Consider the following 19431-nt stretch of genomic DNA (forward strand, 5'->3'; position numbering starts at 1 on the left):
CTGAAGGCCATATTTTTCATGAGATCTTCATGAAAATTGGTGAGAATAATCACCTTGATGATATCTAGGTCAAGTACAAAACAGGGTCACATGCCTTCAAAAACTAGGTCATTATGTCAAATAATAGAAAATCTCTCTAGAGGTCATATTTTTCATGGGATCTGCATGATAATTGGTCAGAATGTTTGTCTTAATGATATCTAGGTCAAGTTCGAAACTGGGTCACGTCCGGTCCAAAACTAGGTCAGTAGGTCAAATAATAGAAAAACCTTGTGACCTCTGTAGAGGCCATATTTTTCAATGGATCTTCATGAAAATTAGTCAGAATGTTCATCTTGATGATATCTAGGTCAAGTTCGAAACTGGGTCAACTACGGTCCAAAACTAGGTCAGTAGGTCTAAAAATAGAAAATCCTTGTGACCTCCCTTGAGGCCATATTTTTTAAGGATCTTCTTGAAAATTGGTCAGAATGTTTACCTAGATGATATCTAGGTCAAGTTTGAAACTGGGTCATCTGCGTTCAAAAACTAGGTCGTAGGTCAAATAATAAAAACCTTTTGACCTCCTAGAGGTCATATTTTTCAAAGGGATCTCATGAAAATTGGTCAGAATGTTCACCTTGATGATATCTAGGTCAAGTTGAAACTGGGTCACATGCGGTCAAAAACTAGGTCAGTAGGTCAAAAATAGAAAAACTTGTGACCCTCTAGAGGCCATATTTTTCATAGATCTGTATGAAAGGTTGGTAGAATGTTTGATGATATCTAGGTCAAGTTCAAAACGGGTCACATGCGGTCCAAAACTAGGTCAGTAGTCAATAATAGAAAACCTGTTCCTCCTAGAGGCCATATTTTTCATGGATCTTCATGATAATTGGTCAGAATGTTTCACCTTGATGATATCTAGGTCAAGTTCGAAACTGGGTCACGTGCGGTCCAAAACTAGGTCAGTAGGTCTAATAATAGAAAATCCTTGTGTCCTCCCTAGAGGCCATATTTTTGAATGGATCTTCATGAAAATTGGTCAGAATGTTCACTTGATGATATCTAGGTCAAGTTCGAAACTGGGTCATTGCGTTCAAAACTAGGTCAGTAGTCAAATAATAGAAAAACCTTGTGACCACTTAGAGGCCATATTTTTAAGGATCTGTATGAAAGTTGGTCAGAATGTTTATCTTGATGATATTAGGTCCAGTTTGAAACTGGGTCACATGCGGTCAAAAACTAGGACAGTAGGTCAAATAATAGAAAACCTTGTGACCACTCTAGAGGCCATATTTTTCATGGGATCTGTATGAAAGTTGGTCTGAATGTTCATCTTTATGATGTCTAGGTCAAGTTTGAAACCGGGTCAACTGTGGTCAAAAACTAGGTCACTAGGTCTAAACATAGAAAAACCTTGTGACCTCTCTAGAGGCCATATTTTTCAATGGATCTTCATGAAAATTAGTGAGAATGTTCACCGTGATGATATCTAGGTCAAGTTTGAAACTGGGTCACGTGCGGTCAAAAACTAGGTCAGTAGGTCTAAAAAGAGAAAAACCTTGTGACCTCTCTGAAGGCCATATTTTTCATGAGATCTTCATGAAAATTGGTGAGAATGTTCACCTTGATGATATCTAGGTCAAGTACAAAACTGGGTCACATGCCTTCAAAAACTAGGTCATTATGTCAAATAATAGAAAACCTTGTGACCTCTCTAGAGGCCATATTTTTCAATGGATCTTCATGAAAATTGGTCAGAATTTTTATCTTGATGATATCTAGGTCAAGTTCAGAATTAGGTCACATGAGCTCAAAAACTAGGTCACTATGTCAAATAATAAAAAAAACGATGTCATACTCAGTTCATGTGGGGACAGGTGAGCGATTCAGGACCATCATGGTCCTCTTGTTTTCTACAAGTTTTGACATTGGTGGAGGAAAACATAGTATTAAATTGTAGACTGGTCATTAACACAGACTGTGGACCGATTTATTTAACAACTTGTGTAATCATATACACATAATTAAAGGCTTGCAAGTCATTAGTCAAAACTGTTGCCTGAGATCTGAAGTACAGAGGCCAAAAGTTTTTTCTATTGACCAGCAAGCTGTTCAGTAAGTGTTTATCAGTTGACATCAGAAATGAATTTTAATATTTTTTTCTCTCAAGTTTTGACTTAGCACAGTAAAATATAGTGTTGTGTTGAATTATTGAGCAGTCTATGGCACAAACTGTTGACCAGCAATTTATTTAAGGAATCATGATATTGTCTGATATTTCTAGTTTGAAAAATAGTTTTCTGAGCTTGATGTTTAAACCATTGACTGCTGTATATATAGCCCTATATTTCCATGATTTACTTTCAGGTCTGGTGTACATGATATTCAAGCATATAGTAGACAGATATAACATTTACTTTGCCTACAAGCCTTCTCGGATCAGTTCGCACATCCACTGGACCGCCATCAACTTTGTTATTGTTTCTGTCATCTTTCTACAGTTTAATTTTGTTTTCTTTTCGGTTTTGAGAGGAAGTGAGTATAATTATGATTATCGCTTATTTCTGGAACTTATTTGTAATTTTGGGTGTAATGCATCGCGGTAGGTGAAATTATTTAATTTTGTGGATTCAGAACCTAATGATTTTGCCCAGAATGACTATTTTGTTGTGATATGAATTCATGGGTTTTCACTAGGGATGGCAATGAGTACCAGTTTTGGTACTCAAGTACTTGCCAATTTTTTTCAATCGATTACTAGGTTACTCGTTAAAAGTGGTTTCCATAACCAGAATAGATGAGAATCGGCCGTATTTAGCATTTGTCCACTATCAAAATGAGATAATTCAAAATCATTAGTTGTTTCACCATTGCTCCTGTAAGCAGTGATGTAATGTTTTAAAACCATTTTTAATTACTTTGTGCTAAAGGGAAAACCAACACAGGTGACAGGGGTTCCACTAGACCTAAAAACCCAAGAGTCTCAGGGCCCTTGGATCCAAATTTTGAAGGGTCCTTTTCCAAAATACAGGAGTCCTGTCCAAAGACGTTGATATAATTGACTATGTTTTCTTATATAATAATACGTAGATCTCTAGTTAATAAAACAATAAAACCAAGATCATGTTACAGCATAATAAAAATGTCTGTTTCAGGTCATATAATCTCATTGTAAACTAATATTTTAATATCAAAATTCATGCTATTTTGATTAGGTTTTTCTTCAATATTTCATTTAATAACGAAAGTGCTATAACACTCTGTAAAAATCTATTGAAAATGTACTATCCTGATACTGGTACACTTTTGGAATGTTGTCTGAAAGTAGTTTTTGCTTAGTTTACTTGGCCCACTAAGGTAAACCAGAGATAGTTCCTCAAATAATGATGCTACTTATCATTAAAAATTGCATTGAAAGTCAGTTTTTTAGCTCACCAGAGCACAAAGTGTTCAAGGTGAGCTATTGTGACCAGTCATTGTTCGGCGTCCGTCGGCGTGCGGTGTGCATCGTGCGTCAACATTTGCCATGTTAACACTCTAGAAGCCACATTTCTGACCCAATCTTAATGAAACTTGGTCAGAATGTTACCCTCAATAAAATCTTGGACGAGTTCTATATTGGGTCATCTGAGGTCAAGAACTAGGTCTCCAGGTCAAATCAGAGGAAAAGCTAGTTAACACTCTTGAGGTCACAATTTTGGCCCAATCTTAATGAAGCTTTGTCAGAATGTTACCCTCAATAAAATCTTGGACGAGTTTGATATTGGGTCATCTGGGGTCAAAAACTAGGTCACCAGGTCAAATCAAAGGAAAAGCTTGTTAACACTCTAGAGGTCACAATTTTGGCCCAATCTAAATGAAACTTTGTCATGTTACCCTCAATAAAATCTTGGACGAGTTTGATATTGGATCATGTTGGGTCAAAAACTAGGTCACCAAGTCAAATCAAAGGAAAAGCTTGTTAACACTCTTGAGGTCACAATTTTGGCCCAATCTTAATGAAACTTGGTCAGAATGTTCCCCTTAATAAAATCTTGGACGAGTTTGGTATTGGGTCATCTGGGATCAAAAACTAGGTCACCAGGTCAAATCAAAGGAAAAGCTTGTTAACACTCTAGAGGTCACAATTCTGGCCCAATCTTAATGACACTTGTTCAGAATGTTACCCTCAATAAAACCTTGGACGACTTCGATATTGGGTCATCTGGGGTCAAAAACTAGATCACCAGGTCAAATCAAAGGAAAAGCTTGTGAACACTCTAGAGACCATATTTATGACCCAATCTTCATGAATCTTGGTCAGAATGTTAATCTTGATGGTCTCAATGTCCGGTTTGAATCTGTGTCATGTAGGATCAAAAACTAGATCACCAGGTCAAATCAAAGGAAAAGCTAGTTAACACTGTAGAGGCCACATTTATGAACATATCTTAATGAAACTTGGTCAGAATGTTGATCTTGATGATCTTTAGGTCAGATTCAAATCTGGGTCAGTTGGGGTCAAAAACTAGGTCATTAGGTCAAATCAAAGGAAAAGCTTGTTAACACTCTAGAGGTCACATTTATGACTGTATCTTCATGAAACTTAGTCAGAATGTTAATCTTGATGATCTTTAGGTCAAGTTCGATTCTGGGTCATGTGGTGTCAAAAGCTAGGTCACCGGGTCAAATCAAAGGAAAAGCTACTTTACACTTTAGAGACCACATTTATGACCATATCTTAATGAAACTTCCCCGTCCGCTTAGCTCAGTAGGTAGAGCGTCGGTCTACGGATCGCGGGTCGTGAGTTCGATCCTCGGGCGGGGCGTATGTTCTCCGTGACTATTTGATAAACGACATTGTGTCTGTAATCATTAGTCCTCCACCTCTGATTCATGTGGGGAAGTTGGCAGTTACTTGCGGAGAACAGGTTTGTACTTGTACAGAATCTAGGAACACTGGTTAGGTTAACTGCCCGCCGTTATATGACTGAAATACTGCTGAAAAACGGCGTTAAACCCAAAACAAACAAACAAACAAAACTTAATGAAACTTGGTCAGAATGTTATTCTTGATGATCTTTAGGTCAATAGGTCAGGTGAGCGATACAGGGCCTTCATGACCCTCTTGTTTTAAGGAATTTTGGAAATCAGGTGTAATTAGAATCGTGTATTCTGAACTTATTTTTGCTTTCAAAATTCATTAAAATTTGTGGATTTTCTTGTTGAAATTACGGTACGATCACTAAACAATGGTCTAATTTAAAGTTGCATTAATAAATCTTAAGGGCACTTTTCACATGCTCGGTAATCAGCTGGTCGCTTTAATATGGATAATTTAATTATTGGCGCCTTTTTGACAGTACACAGGATCAATACGCTTTTTCAGTTAATTTTAACACCATTGATTCTGGTTAACCTTTTGGTACCTTCTGGTAACCTTTTGACCTCTCAAGAGGCCATATTTTTCAATGGATCTTCATGAAAATTGGTCTGAATGTTCACCTTGATGATATCTAGATAAACTTTGAAACTGGGTCACGTGCAGTCAAAAACTAGGTCAGTAGATATAAAAATAGAAAAACCTTGTGACCTCTCTAGAGGCCATACTTTTCATGAGATCTTCATGAAAATTGGTGAGAATGTTCACCTTGATGATATCTAGGTCAAGTTCAAAACTGGATCACTTGCCTTCAGAAACTAGGTCATTAGGTCAAATAATACAAAAACATTGTGACCTCTCTAAAGGCCATATTTTTCAATGGATCTTCATGAAAATTGGTCAGATTTTTTATTAGCTCACATGTCACAAAGTGACAGTGTGAGCTTTTGTGATCGTGCAGCGTCCGTCGTCCGTCCGTCCGTCCGTGCATAAACTTTTGCTTGTGACCTCTCTAGAGGTCACATTTTTCATGGGATCTTTATGAAAGTTGGTCAGAAAGTTCATCTTGATGATATCTAGGTCAAGTTCGAAACTGGGTCACGTGCGATCAAAAACTAGGTCAGTAGGTCTAAAAAGAGAAAAACCTTGTGACCTCTCTAGAGGCCATATTTTTCACAAGATCTTCATGAAAATTGGTGAAAATGTTCATCTTGATGATATCTGGGTCAAGTTCAAAACTGGGTCACGTGCCATCAAAAACTAGGTCAGTAGGTCAAATAATAGAAAAACCTTGTGACCTCTCTAGAGGCCATATTTTTCATGGGATCTTTATGAAAGTTGGTCTGAATGTTCATCTTGATGATATCTAGGTCAAATTCCAAACTGGGTCAGCTGCGGTCAAAAACTAGGTCATTAGGTCTAAAAATAGAAAAACCTTGTGACCTCTCTAGAGGTCATACTTTTGAATGGATCTTCATGAAAATTGGTCAGAATGTTCACCTTGATGATATCTAGGTCAAGTTTGAAACTGGGTCACGTGCCGTCAATAACTAGGTCAGTAGGTCAAATAATAAAAAAACCTTGTGACCTCTCTAGAGGCCATATTTTTCATGGGAACTGTATGAAGGTTGGTCTGAATGTTCATCTTGATGATATCTAGGCCAAGTTTGAAACTGGGTCAACTGTGTTTAAAAACTAGGCCAGTAGGTCTATAAATAGAAAAACCTTGTGACCTTTCTAGAGGCCATATACTTCATAAGATCTTCATGAAAATTGGTCTGAATGTTCACCATGATAATATCAAGGTCAAGTTTGAAACTGGGTCACATGCCTTCAAAAACTAGGTCAGTAGGCCAAATAATAGAAAAACCTTACGACTTCGGTAAAGGCCATATTTTTCATGGGATCTGAATGAAAGTTGGTCTGAATGTTCATCTTGATGATATCTAGGTCAAGTTCGAAACTGGGTCATGTGCGGTCAAAAACTAGGTCAGAGGTCTAAAAATAGAAAAACCTTGTGACCTCTCTAGAGGCCATACTTATGAATGGATCTTCATGAAAATTGGTCAGAATGTTCATCTTGATGATATCTAGGTCAAGTTCGAAAGTGGGTCACGTGCCCTCAAAAGTAGGTCAGTAGGTCAAATAATGAAAAAACGTTTTGACCTCTCTAGAGGCCATATTTTTCATGGGATCTGTATGAAAGTTGGTCTGAATGTTTATCTTGATGATATCTAGGTCAAGTTTGAAACTGGGTCAACTTTGATCGAAAACTAGGTCAGTAGGTCTTAAAATAGAAAAACCTTGTGACCACTCTATATCCTTGAATGGATCTTCATGAAAATTGGTCAGAATGCTCATCTTGATGATATCTAGGTCAAGTTTGAAACTGGGTCACGTGCCATCAAAAACTAGGTCAGTAGGTCAAATAATAAAAAAACCTTGTTACCTCTCTAGAGGCCATACTTTTCATGGGATCTGTATGAAAGTTGGTCTGAATGTTCATCTTGATGATATCTAGGTCAAATTTGAAACTGGGTCAACTGCGGTCAAAAACTAGGTCAGTAGGTCTAAAATTAGAAAAATCTTTTGACCTCTCTAGAGGCCATATTTTTCAATGGATCTTCATGAAAATTGGTCTGAATGTTCACCGTGATGATATCTAGGTCATTTTCGAAACTGGGTCACGTGCGGTCAAAAACTAGGCCAGTAGGTATAAAAATAGGAAAACCTTGTGACCTCTCTAGAGGCCATATTTTTCAAGAGATCTTCATGAAAATTAGTGAGAATGTTCACCTTGATGATATCTAGGTCAAGTTCAAAACAGGGTCACGTACCTTCGAAAACTAGGTCAATAGGTCAGATAATAGAAAAACCTTTTGACCTCTCTAGAGGCCATATTTTTCACAAGATCTTCGTGAAAATTGGTCAGTATTTTTATCTTGATGATATCTAGGTCAAGTTCAAAACTGGGTCACATGAGCTCAGAAACTTGGTCACTATGTCAAATAATAGAAAAAACGACGTCATACTCAAAACTGGGTCATGTGGGAACAGTTGAGCGATTCAGGACCATCATGGTCCTCTTGTTGAGTTGATGCCAGGAACAGCATTTGTTGTTAAAGGGTTAGAATACAGTTGAACCAGCCTTAGCAATCACTTGTATTAAGGAATAACTTGCTTTTAGCAGTCCCGAATTTACATTTTGTTCTAATTATGTCTCCCACACCACTGTGGTAGGAGACATATTGATTAACTCCTGTGTGTGTGTCCATGTGTCTGTCTGTCACAAATCTTGTCTGCGCTCAAAGTTGAACAGTTCTCATCCCATCTTCACCAAACTTGAACAAAATGTGTTTGACAATAAGTCCTCGGCCAGGTTCGATAACTAGCCAAATCGGCCCTGGCATTCAGAATTATAGCCCTTGAATTACCAAAAATACTGATGCCAGTGATACAGGTCTTAGTGCTTAGTTGACTCGGATACATAATGGAGAAGAAATGCCAATCTAGATGATAAGGCAGTTCTTGGAGATGCGCTTTTCTCAAAAGCAGCTTTAGTTTCAACTTGTCTTAAGCAGCAGCCTGCCTTAAGCAGCAACGTTGTGTTACTCGCTTGACTTTCTGCCTTATACAGGTTTCACTGTTTCAAAAAATTTGTAACTATGTTTCGTTTTCTTTTATTTCAGGTTCAGAACAGCCTATCTCCATTTTCTCCATTGTTGTGTTGTTTTTCACTCTCCTCCTCTTCTTTGGTCGGGTCTGCTTTGGTTGCTTCAGATCCTTCAGTCCATTCAAAGCCAATAAATACAAGGTAGGTATATGTAGTAGGTTGGTCCTTTAAGTAACATCAGAAAGAAAAAAGAATAGATAGATACAAGGTTGGTACATAAAACAGATTTCTTAAAGAAAGTAAAAATAAAAATACAAGGTAGGTACATATAGTAGATTAGTCCCTCAAGTAACATAAGAAATTAAAATAATGTAAGTAAGTACAAGATAGGTTCATATAGTAGATTGGGCCTTTAAGTAACATAAAAAAAGTATAAATGAATGCAAGGTAGGTACATATAGAACATTGCTCCTTTGTATAATATCTGAAATAAAAAAGTACAAATGAGCAGCACCAGGAGAAAACCAACATAGTGCATTTGCGACCAGCATGGATCCAGACCACCCTCCTGCCCTATGTTGGTTTTCTCATGGTGCGGCTCAAATAGAACCTAATAGAGCATTGGTTCATTTGTTAGAACATCAGAAAGTTTAAAAAGTAGAAATTTAAGCTAATGAAGTATTTTCTTTTGTGTAACAAAACAAATTAAAACTTGTGTAATATCAAAAATAGAAAATTAACCACATGAAAGATCGATCCTTTGTGAAATATCAGAAATAAAAAAAAGGTATAAATTGAAACAACATAAAGCTTTGGTCCTTTGTGTAACATTAGAAATAAAAATGGAAACTACATGAAGCATTGGTGTTTCCTGTAACATCATGAAGAAACGTTGTATACGGAATACCAGGATGCTTTAAGATATTGCATGCATAGCAATCCTACAGAGATATACCAAACTTGTCTCGATATCAGCTGCTAGTACAGCTGATAGCATATGCAGTGAGAAAAAAATAATGTCCAAAGTTATAAGAGATGAGTTTGTGGATCATCCTCAGAATGACTGATTTGTTCTTTTTGAGACTGTCTTTAATACTGGATACTTGTATCCAAGGTCTGGGCCCTTATTCGTTCAGCATTTAAAAGTCTGAATCCTGGACTTAAGAATGGCATAATTATATTCAGTTTCCCATAACTTTGTCTATAGGATATTCATACTGCTGGATTTTTTTTATCAAAACCAAATAAAATTGAGCATAGCTTAACGTGAATATCATTTATAAAGCAATAAAAACATTGTAATTTTGTCATATCCACAGTAAATGGGTTTTGTAATTTAAGAAAGTTTTTTATTATGAGCATGAAAGTCGCAGATTATCTATGTCTGCTTGCTTATGTGGTTTATATTATTATCTATTATGGGAAAAGGTGTAGCATCATGCTTTTATCATGTCATTTCATTGAAAGTTATCGTAGGTGAAGGTTAATTATACAAATTATGAAAGTGTACAATGCTAGGCAAAGGTAGCTTACTGTAAAAGCACATATTTTCGCTGGGTCAAAATTTCGCGAATTTGAAATTTTGAGTATGTTCGCGAGGTTTAGTATTCGTGAAATTGTAAAAATGGTATCCTACTTGAATTTGAATTATACTAATGGTGAATATTTACGTGAGGATTAATTTTTGCGAGATGTAGGGCCTTGCGAATATAGTGAAAATTAAACCCTCGCGAAAATTTCTGCTTTTACAGTATATTACAACTTTTTTAGGGTTGCCTTGTTGATATGAATTACATTTTACTTTATTTAGAAAATGCCTGTAAGATTGCTTAAGAAATTGCTGACTGGAAATTTTGGTATTACCACAGGGGTTTGAATTTCTGATCAAACATTTGTAATAGATACTAGATATGTTTCAGGAACATAAGATTATTTAAAGTAATAGTTCTGAAGAAGACTATTGTGGAAAGTTTATCTTTTATATAAGGCCTGTTGAGTCTGAGAACTTCAAACCCCTATGGTATTGTGACGGAAAAATTGCATGATCAGATAATGCATGTACAACATTTCTCCTTACAGCAATTTGATGATCAGGCTCCTAACAGAAGTGATTCAAACCAGGTAACCTACTGCTAATAATTAACCCAAACCTTACAGTCTATTGTTTTCTGTCTGTCTGTCCATCTGTCCATCCATCTATCCATTCCTCTTTCTGTCCTTGAAAACAAAAGGACATTTGTTGAGTACTGAGGACAGTAAATTCTATTCCTTCAGTACTACTTATTAGGTTCATTCTGTCACGTGTTGGATACTTTATGACATAAGAAATGCACAGTAAAATGTCTGGTCATAAGAATGTCCGTTCTTCAGTCTGTCTTTTTATCTGATCATAAATAGTGACTGTGGTTTCAGTAGCAGCTTGATTTTATAGCAGATTTCATTACAACTGAGACTTGCCTTTGTATGGATTTATTTTAAAATTTAAAGCAAGCTAGTTATTATCTTACAATATTATGAAGTGGGACAGTCACCCTTTTGCTTGCAGTTGATGGTAGCTTGAATGCAGGCAGTTTTTGATGTGTGGGAAAGTAGTTTTTAAGCATGACTATTTCAGTCAAATTAATAAATGATATATCGTGCTGCAAAATGTGTGTTAGTTCTTTTTGCTATATGCATGTAAATATTATAGAAGTATACATTCAGCCATTTGTCAATTTTAAAGAATAAGTAAATCACTCAGATGATTTGTTATAGCCCGAAGGGACGTATTATTTTATAGCCCATGTGTCTGTCCATCCATCCGTCTGTTTGTCCGTCCGTTATTTCGTGTCCGCTCTGTAACCCTTGAACCCCTTGAAGGATTTCAAAGAAACTCGACACAACTGTTCACCACACCGAGACAACGTGCAGAGCATATGTTTTGGATATCTCGCTTCAAGGTCAATGTCACACTTAGGGGTCAAAAGTCATATATGACTGCTTTGTGTATATTGCTCTGCATTGCAGTGCTCTTGTTTTTATTTGGCAGATCCCTTTTTTGTTCACTTACAATAATTTTTTTTTTTAACTACTTCCCTTTTATGTTACTATAAATAGCTTATTTTGAAACTTTTTTATTATTGGCCGTAGGGAAAAACCGAGACCACTTTTCAGTGGTACAACATGGATGATGCCTCCAATATTTAGGTGTATTTTGATATACCTGTACCAGGCAAGGATTTTTTTGTGAACATAAAATTTTTTTTTGAATTTCTTCCCTTTGTTGTTCCTGTCCTTTGGGCTTCAATAGTCAAGTTCTTTAAATTTTTCTCCCATCCCCTGATGTAACCCTTGGGGCATATATTGCCCCACTTGGCGGAGCTCTTGTTCACTTTTTCGTTGTATTTGTATAGTCAGAAGTCTTTAAAATAGAGTAAAGGTTGTGGGCCAGTAATGTCATCCAGCAATTTCTGTACAATTACGTATTTTCCACTTTCTGTGACATTATTTGGCGGTCACATGCTTATGGATCTACATACCTGTTGGGAAATCCACAAATCTTACGTGTGAAATATTTAGTCAAATGGAGTTGCAGATTGTCAATACAGATCCACTTACTTAAAGGCTCACTGTGCCTTTCTTTAAAATATGTTTAATATGTACAAATGCAGCTACAAACATTATCTGTTATTTACCTATGATAGTAGTTTACCAAGAATTTTGATAAACTAGGTGTGACTAGTTATAGTTTAGCAAATTATTTAAATGATGTAAAGAAGTGTTTTTCTGACTGAGTGATTTTTGGAGTTCTTTAATCACATTGTAGAGGGAAAAAAAGGGACCTTCAAGGATTAGACATATGGATGAGATTTTATCATTTCAGTTAATATTTATAGCTATAATTATAATCATGTGTATTACAATGCTATTTTCAGCAATTTGTTGCTAGTGTGTTGTCTGGGTCACAACTAAGACCCAAGTCATCTGGGATGTCAGCGACAGACACCCTAACACAGTCATATGGTACCATGGATGCTACAAGGGAGCCTCATTCTTACGGTGCCATGGATACCACAAGGGATGCTGGGAATGAAACTAGGACACAAGATGATAGAGATGAAATCATGCAATACCAGCAGTGATATACACAAATTTAAACAGACAAGATTTTATGGCCAAAAACATAATTAGTGTGTCTTTTGTCTCATATTTTATTTTTGAGATGAAATTGCTAGTTTCCAAAAATCATTGTGTATGCTTAATTTTTCTGCACTTTGGCATCAGCATTCAGAAATTTAGTGTTTAGCATTTTGGTTATTTGGAAATGGCTTGCAATGCGATTCATAAAAAGAATATAAGATACTTCAGACCTAACCCAATTGAAAAGTGAAAACAGTAATTTGCAACTTACATTGTAAAAAGAAAGTTAAAGTGGTTTAAATGCTGAATGAAGCTAAGGCATGTGGATTTTATGTTGTTTTGTGCAATAAGACGGTGATGTTATGCGTAAGTGAAAACATTTTGCTTTGCTAGTATTTTGTGATTTCATGTAAGAAAGTATGAACAGAAATGTTTAGCTTAAATGTTCTCAGCTGGTCTGTGAGGTGTTGAACAAATGGTTTTATTTCAGGGCATAGAAGGTTTCCTCTTAAGTATTTTTGTTATAAAATAAAGAATTAATTTCCATTTTAGAACTCTCCAACAGTGTACAAAATTCGGATTTGAATCCAATAGCCCGTTCGAGCTACCAGATAGGAAATTTTCCAAGCCCGACACCAACTTCACTAGCCCAAACTTAAAAACCATAAAATATCTAATTTTTGCACCATAAAACATTTTGTTTTACTGACGTCTGTGCATGTTTGAAGGAATAAAAAAGACATAGGTTTGCCATGTTTTCAAACAATTTATTCTCGGCTATACTTAACGTTTCAAACCTGGTTTTGCACCATCAGAATACTTCAAGAAATTCACCATATTGTTTACTTAGGGCATGCTCGATTGGGGATTCCTAGAAGGAGAACAGGAATCGAATGCATCGGAACAGTCTTCCGACCGTCTTCCAACAGGTAATCTGAGCGGCATCGGTTTGCATTTGTGAAAGTTTTTTTAGATCTACTGCATGATTGTGTTCTGACTCACTCTTAATCACTCATTTGGAAGAATTTATGAAACAGTTTGAATTTGATTCCCTCATGATTTTGACCACCAAATCGAGCACGCTCGTACAGTTTCAATAATTCAGTAAGCATTCCTTAATCTGGACGATGCTTGATGCATTATTCAACAACAATAATTTTTTAATAGAGATCGTATGAAATCATGATATACGCATTTAATTAGCATATATTTTTTAATCAGATCGGGCTTGTATCTGCAGAAAATCGGTAGACCGAGCTGAAATTCGGTAGCCATGGGCTATCGGACTACCGCTAATTTTGAACACTGTTTCAATGATGCAAAAGTTGCCATTTACATGGTAATGTATATATGTATAGCCTTCTGTTAGTCATGCAAGTACTTATGTAATTACAGTTACAGAAAGATTTTGCATTTATACACATGTTCATTGAGAAAAAAAATGCATAGCAGACAATAATACAAGCACTGTGGAATCATTTAATTTTATGAGGGAAGAATTTTACATTTTAGGCCAAACTGCTGTTTTGTTCATATATGAATTTATGGATTATTCTTACAGGAATTTTACTTGTTCAAAGACTTATTTCATGGATTGACACAACCACGAAATCCACAAAAATTAGTCCACAAAATATTTATGATTACATGTACACAGTATCAAAGAATGATTGTGATGTACATGTTGCTAAACTTGCTTTTTTTGTATATGGCTTTTGCTGATGATCTCAAATTGAGATTTTTCTCTGTTGAGAAAGACAAATATCAGGCCTCTTAACTAAACTGATCCCCAGCAAATTTTGCTTTAAATTGAATATGAAATTTAAAAAATCTGCTTTCACCTAAAACAGATTTTCAAACGTAGGAAGTTTCATTGGTCTAAAGTTGAGAATGATTGTGAAAGATGAACTAAAGTTTCATGCACAAGTAAGAAGACTCAATTTAATATTTGTTTAACGGAGACTTACAGCGAGATGAAAATTGAAATAGTTTCTCCTTTCTTTTCATACTAATGTTCAATGATTTTTAACTTTGAAGGAGACAGAGTGGTGGTGATTTTTGATCGGAATGTAACCTAGAGTGATTTCATTGTAATCTTGTTATGTAATAGAATGTGCAATATTAGATGTAAGTTTGTATATAATATGTATAAAAGACTGCATGCTTTAAATTATTGAATTAAATGCCATGTTTCTAATATTTAAGAATATAGGCGTAAAAGTGAAAGTGAGCAAAGAATGTTGTTAATCATACATTTAAATGTACATAATATTAGACTGTATATATAAAAATATTGAATGAAATGCTATGTTTCTAATGATAACCTGTCTGCATTGCATGACAGGTAGTTCTAATTCAGACAGTAATACTATCAGGTCTACTGATCATGCTGTATCTGATTCCAGCATGTATAAAAGTTTTGACTCCATATCTTGAGGGTTGAATGCAATACTGTCTTAAGTCCTTCTTTATTTAATAGGAGTTACTACAGTATTGCGTTCAACCCTCGAAATTTATTATTGTCTTCTTTTTATTTTCATTGAAAATGAGTTGTGTCCTGCTTTTGCACCACAAACCTGCTGTGTGTTGGTGTACAGCTAGATCCAAATCAGCCCATCAAATCATCAGGTCCATAGAACAGTCTATTTGCTGGTTCATTTGTATATAGCATGGAGTGCTATTTTGATAGGCATGTTGTTTTTTTATCATCATTTGGATAACACACTGATTAAAATTCTCGTAATGTTTTCTATGCTTATTTGGTGTAATGTATGAAACAATACACAACACAATGATTTTCCAATTTTTTTTTTTTTTCAGTTAAATCTTTCAGTTTTACACCATATTTTTCTACTTATTTTTACAAACAAGAACCATTGTGTCATTATCTCACTTTGAGACAATTGGAATACAGTCAACCTTCGATCGCTCGAACTCGGATAAATCGAGCACCGCCCTTCGCTCGAACTCATCGTCAGGTCCTGGCAAATCCATGTTTTATGTTTTTTGTTCGATGGCTCGAACTAATGATAACTTCGAACAAATTTTTCCGGTCCTGTCAAGTTTGAGCGAACAAGGTTTGACTGTATAAACAGAAATGGTACACACTCCTATTTGACTGTAGCAGATATTGAAGTCCCCACAAATTGTTTTCTTCTTTAATTACAAATTCAGATAATACAATACAATTTACATATTTATTGTTGTACATTTTGTCGCTTTTATATTCCCGTCTGTAGAACCAGGGGTTTCCATGGAAAAGTACATGGAATTATTCCATGGAGTATTGGAACAGATTTCCATGGAAAAAAATCCAGTGTTCCATGGAAAATTTGAAAGGTTTAGTCTGTTAATGTTTCTGGAAATATTCCATAGTATCCCTGGAAATATTCCCTGGTACACCTGCAAATATTCCATAGTATCCCTGGAAATATTCCCTGGTATCCCTGCAAATATTCCCTGATACACCTGGAAATATTCCATAGTATCCCTGGAAATATTCCCTGGTATTCCATGGTACATATGGAAATATTCCCTGATACACCAAGTTTCTTACTGAAAAATCATGCTGTTAGTAGCTCACTCAGAAACAAAACATTTCTAATGATTAATTTCTTGGTTCAAACTTTGACATGTGCACAATTTGTACTGAGTCTCAGGTCAGTCTGTGATATCTTTTCATCCTATAGCTTGTTCATTGAAGCACTCAAATTTCTCTGACCACATAAATTCATACATATGTGTTGAGGAAATACTTGTTATAAAACTTTATATGCGCACACTTTTATTTAAAAGGTAAAATTATAATTTAAAATGCAATTAAGTCAGTGGTTCAAAGTGATTTAAGTACTAATTACTTAAATTATGTACTGAATATGTCAAGTATTAGATAAACTGTTGCTAGAGAAGTATATATATTATCAATCATTCACACATATCTGAACAGAATTTACCTGTAACCAGACGAAAGTTTATGCCATTGAGATAAATAGAGTTCCTGCTTCAACCTATTATTTCCTTGTCCTGTGACATATTATAGGTTTAAATTACATTTGAAATTAGAAAGTATAATGTTTTTTCCTCAGGTGTCCTCCTAAAAGCATTTTAGAGTTTCCAGTTAGATAGCTTCATTCCATGTGCTTCTAACAACAAGAACAAAGCACTTCCTGTTTACATTCAAATTTTTGGTATTCATGAGCAATTTTCTTCAGTACAATTAGTTACTGATGTGAATATCCAGAATGTTATGAAAACAGATATATATATATATATATATATATATATATATATATATATATATATATATATACACACACACACACACACACACACACACACACACACACACACAATACAAGAGTGAATCTGACCATCTTTTAGCTCACAGAATTTGCAAAGATCACAGGAAAACAAACAGAAAAATTGGGACTATTTTTGTTAGGTCACAAGTAGCCTGCATTTTTATTGGTTCTTTATCTTTATTGGAATGTCCAGGTGTTACCAGCTATATACATGTATATTTGCAAATGCTACAGTGTCCAGGGATTTTTTCCATACATATTTTTAGTTAAGGGACATTTTCCATGCATATTTCTGTATGTCTGGAAAATTTCCAGTGTTTCCCTGGAATACAGGACACTTTTCCGTGGAACACTTCCAGGGATTTACACTTTCCAGTGTCAATAGCATACCTTCCATGGAATTCCAGGCACTTTCCATGGAAAACCTTGCTTGTCCATGGACATTCTACAGACGGTTATATGTTTTATTACAAAGTTTCTGCAAATTAAAAATGACAGAGGATAACAATGATTTACATTGATAGAATACATGACAGATAAGCCAAAAGTTTAACCACAAGTAAAGAGACTGATTTAATACTTGTTCAAAGGGGACTTGCAGTGAGAGTGAAATTGATGTAAGTTTGTATTTAATATGTATAAAAGCTTGTATGCTTAAAACTATTGAATTAAATGCCATGCTTCAAATGATGATGAGTGTAGGAGTAAAAGTGGAAGTGAGCAAAACTGTTGTTTATCATATGTGTAAATGTACATGTTGTTAGATTGTTTTAGGAAGAAATGAACATTATATTATTATATTCTTTCTATCCAAAATATATTTTTACAGTTTTCAGTAGTGTTAGTAAGTTTCTGTATGTTGTTTTTTGTCTTTCATTCAACTTTCACAATGCTTTCTTGTGATGTATGTAATCAAGTGTTTGTGATTAACTAACAAAAGTGGCATGTTTGATCTTGACAAAACCCCTCAAGGACAAAGTACCTACCGCTGTTTATACAGGTAGGAAAAAATTAGCAGTATAACCATAATTTTTGAAAAAAAATATGAAATTACTTTTCTAGGTTTCAGTGTCAGCAACTGTTTTTAAAGCTTTCCAATGGAAATATATTAATATTAGAAAAGAAGATAATGACATTTTATTAAAAGGGTCTAAGAAGATAATGACAATTTATTAAAAAGGTCTTGTGCTGTAAGTTTTGACTAGTAATTCAAAATTCAGCAGCTGGGGTTTTGTTAAGGATAGGCTCTGTCCTACAGTTTTTGAGTTAAAGTGAATTAAAGGAAATTTGTTTAGCTATTTGAAATCAACTATTTGAATGCCATCATTCATTTTATAAACAGAAGTGAAATGGCATGAAAGTTTGACAAATTTTAAAGTTACCAAACATGGTAACCCTTTATTCTTTGTCAATTCTTCATGAAAGTACCAGCTTAGGTAACGATTTAGAAGTACATTAGCAGTGACATAGTTTAAAAATGATTTAGATTTATAATAACAAATATTCCAGCAGAATGCATGACTAAGATATTTTCAAATAGCTAGACTGTAGCTTGCATGTTCTTTGACAGAGCTATTGCACTCACCCCGGCGTCGGCGTCTGTGTCGCCGTTGGTTAAAGTTTTTGATAAAGTCAAATATCTCTGTTACTATCAAAGCTATTGACTTGAAACTTAAAATAGTTATTTAGTATCAAAGTCTACACCTGGAGAAATAATCCCCATAACTCTGATTAAATTTTGACAGAGTTGTGCCCCTTTTTAACTTGGAATTTTGGAAGTTTTATAAAAAATTTACTGGCAAAGCTCTGATTCAGAGTCGAGCACTGAGAAAAGTCGAGCGTACAGTCATCAGACAGCTCTTGTTATTGGTGGCCTTTCAATAAACTAATTGCTATTTATGTTTCATTCTCTTCATTTGTAGTGAAAGAAAAAGCTGGAAGCCTTGCACTTTCTGTTTAGTAAAATGTTAAGTTGAGCAATTTTTTATGATAAAATTCACTAGCGGGCAAAAGAAAGCCCGCCCCGACCCATTTGGGTTCTGATAATGATTTGGCAAAGTTGATATCAAACTTTTTAGGATGATTGATTTTCTGTCACCACAGGTGATGCCACTTGCTCTTTGGGGTCAGTGACCTTCAGACTGAAAACAGTTGTTGATCAGTAACTTATTAACATCATAGGATGAAGAGGTCAAAGGTAACGTTTACATTGACATTGAAACTAAAGCTTGTCTCCCTAGTTACCTCAGACAGGCAGAATCATAGAGGACATTAGTCTAGTTTTAATTTTCTTAACTGCTGTTTGCAAATTTGTTCTGGAAATGGCTGTAGAAATATTGGAAGAAGTAAAATCTTCCACATTAGATTGGGGTATGTCGTTTGGTGGGCGGGCGGGCGGTGTCAAACTGGTGTTTCCGGTCAATAACTTTTGTTTCGGTAAAGATATTTGAATAAAACTTGGTATGTATGTAGCTTATATCAAGACAAAGGCTGGGATTGGTTTTGGGGTTTCTGGGGTCAAGGTCACTGTTACTTAAAATAGAAAAAGGGTT

At 35.3% G+C, this 19431-nt stretch overlaps 1 protein-coding gene across 6 annotated transcripts in view; it reads left to right on the plus strand.

The window, feature by feature from the left end:
* LOC123532089 (calcium permeable stress-gated cation channel 1-like) overlaps nt 1-19431 on the plus strand; it is a 156243-nt gene that overhangs the window by 57485 nt on the left and 79327 nt on the right. For 2 of the 6 annotated variants that reach the window (XM_053552713.1, XM_045313449.2), the window contains 4 exons: nt 2353-2520; nt 8536-8660; nt 10539-10580; nt 12374-15802. The exons of the other annotated variants lie outside the window; for them this stretch is intronic. In XM_053552713.1, the coding sequence (XP_053408688.1) occupies nt 2353-2520; nt 8536-8660; nt 10539-10580; nt 12374-12580 (542 nt within the window). In that variant the 3' untranslated portion in view covers nt 12581-15802. Of the gene's footprint in view, nt 1-2352; nt 2521-8535; nt 8661-10538; nt 10581-12373; nt 15803-19431 lie in introns of those variants that run through there. 6 annotated transcript variants of the gene reach the window in all.

This window comes from Mercenaria mercenaria, chromosome 1 (genome assembly GCF_021730395.1).
Source record: "Mercenaria mercenaria strain notata chromosome 1, MADL_Memer_1, whole genome shotgun sequence".
NCBI lineage: Eukaryota > Metazoa > Mollusca > Bivalvia > Venerida > Veneridae > Mercenaria > Mercenaria mercenaria.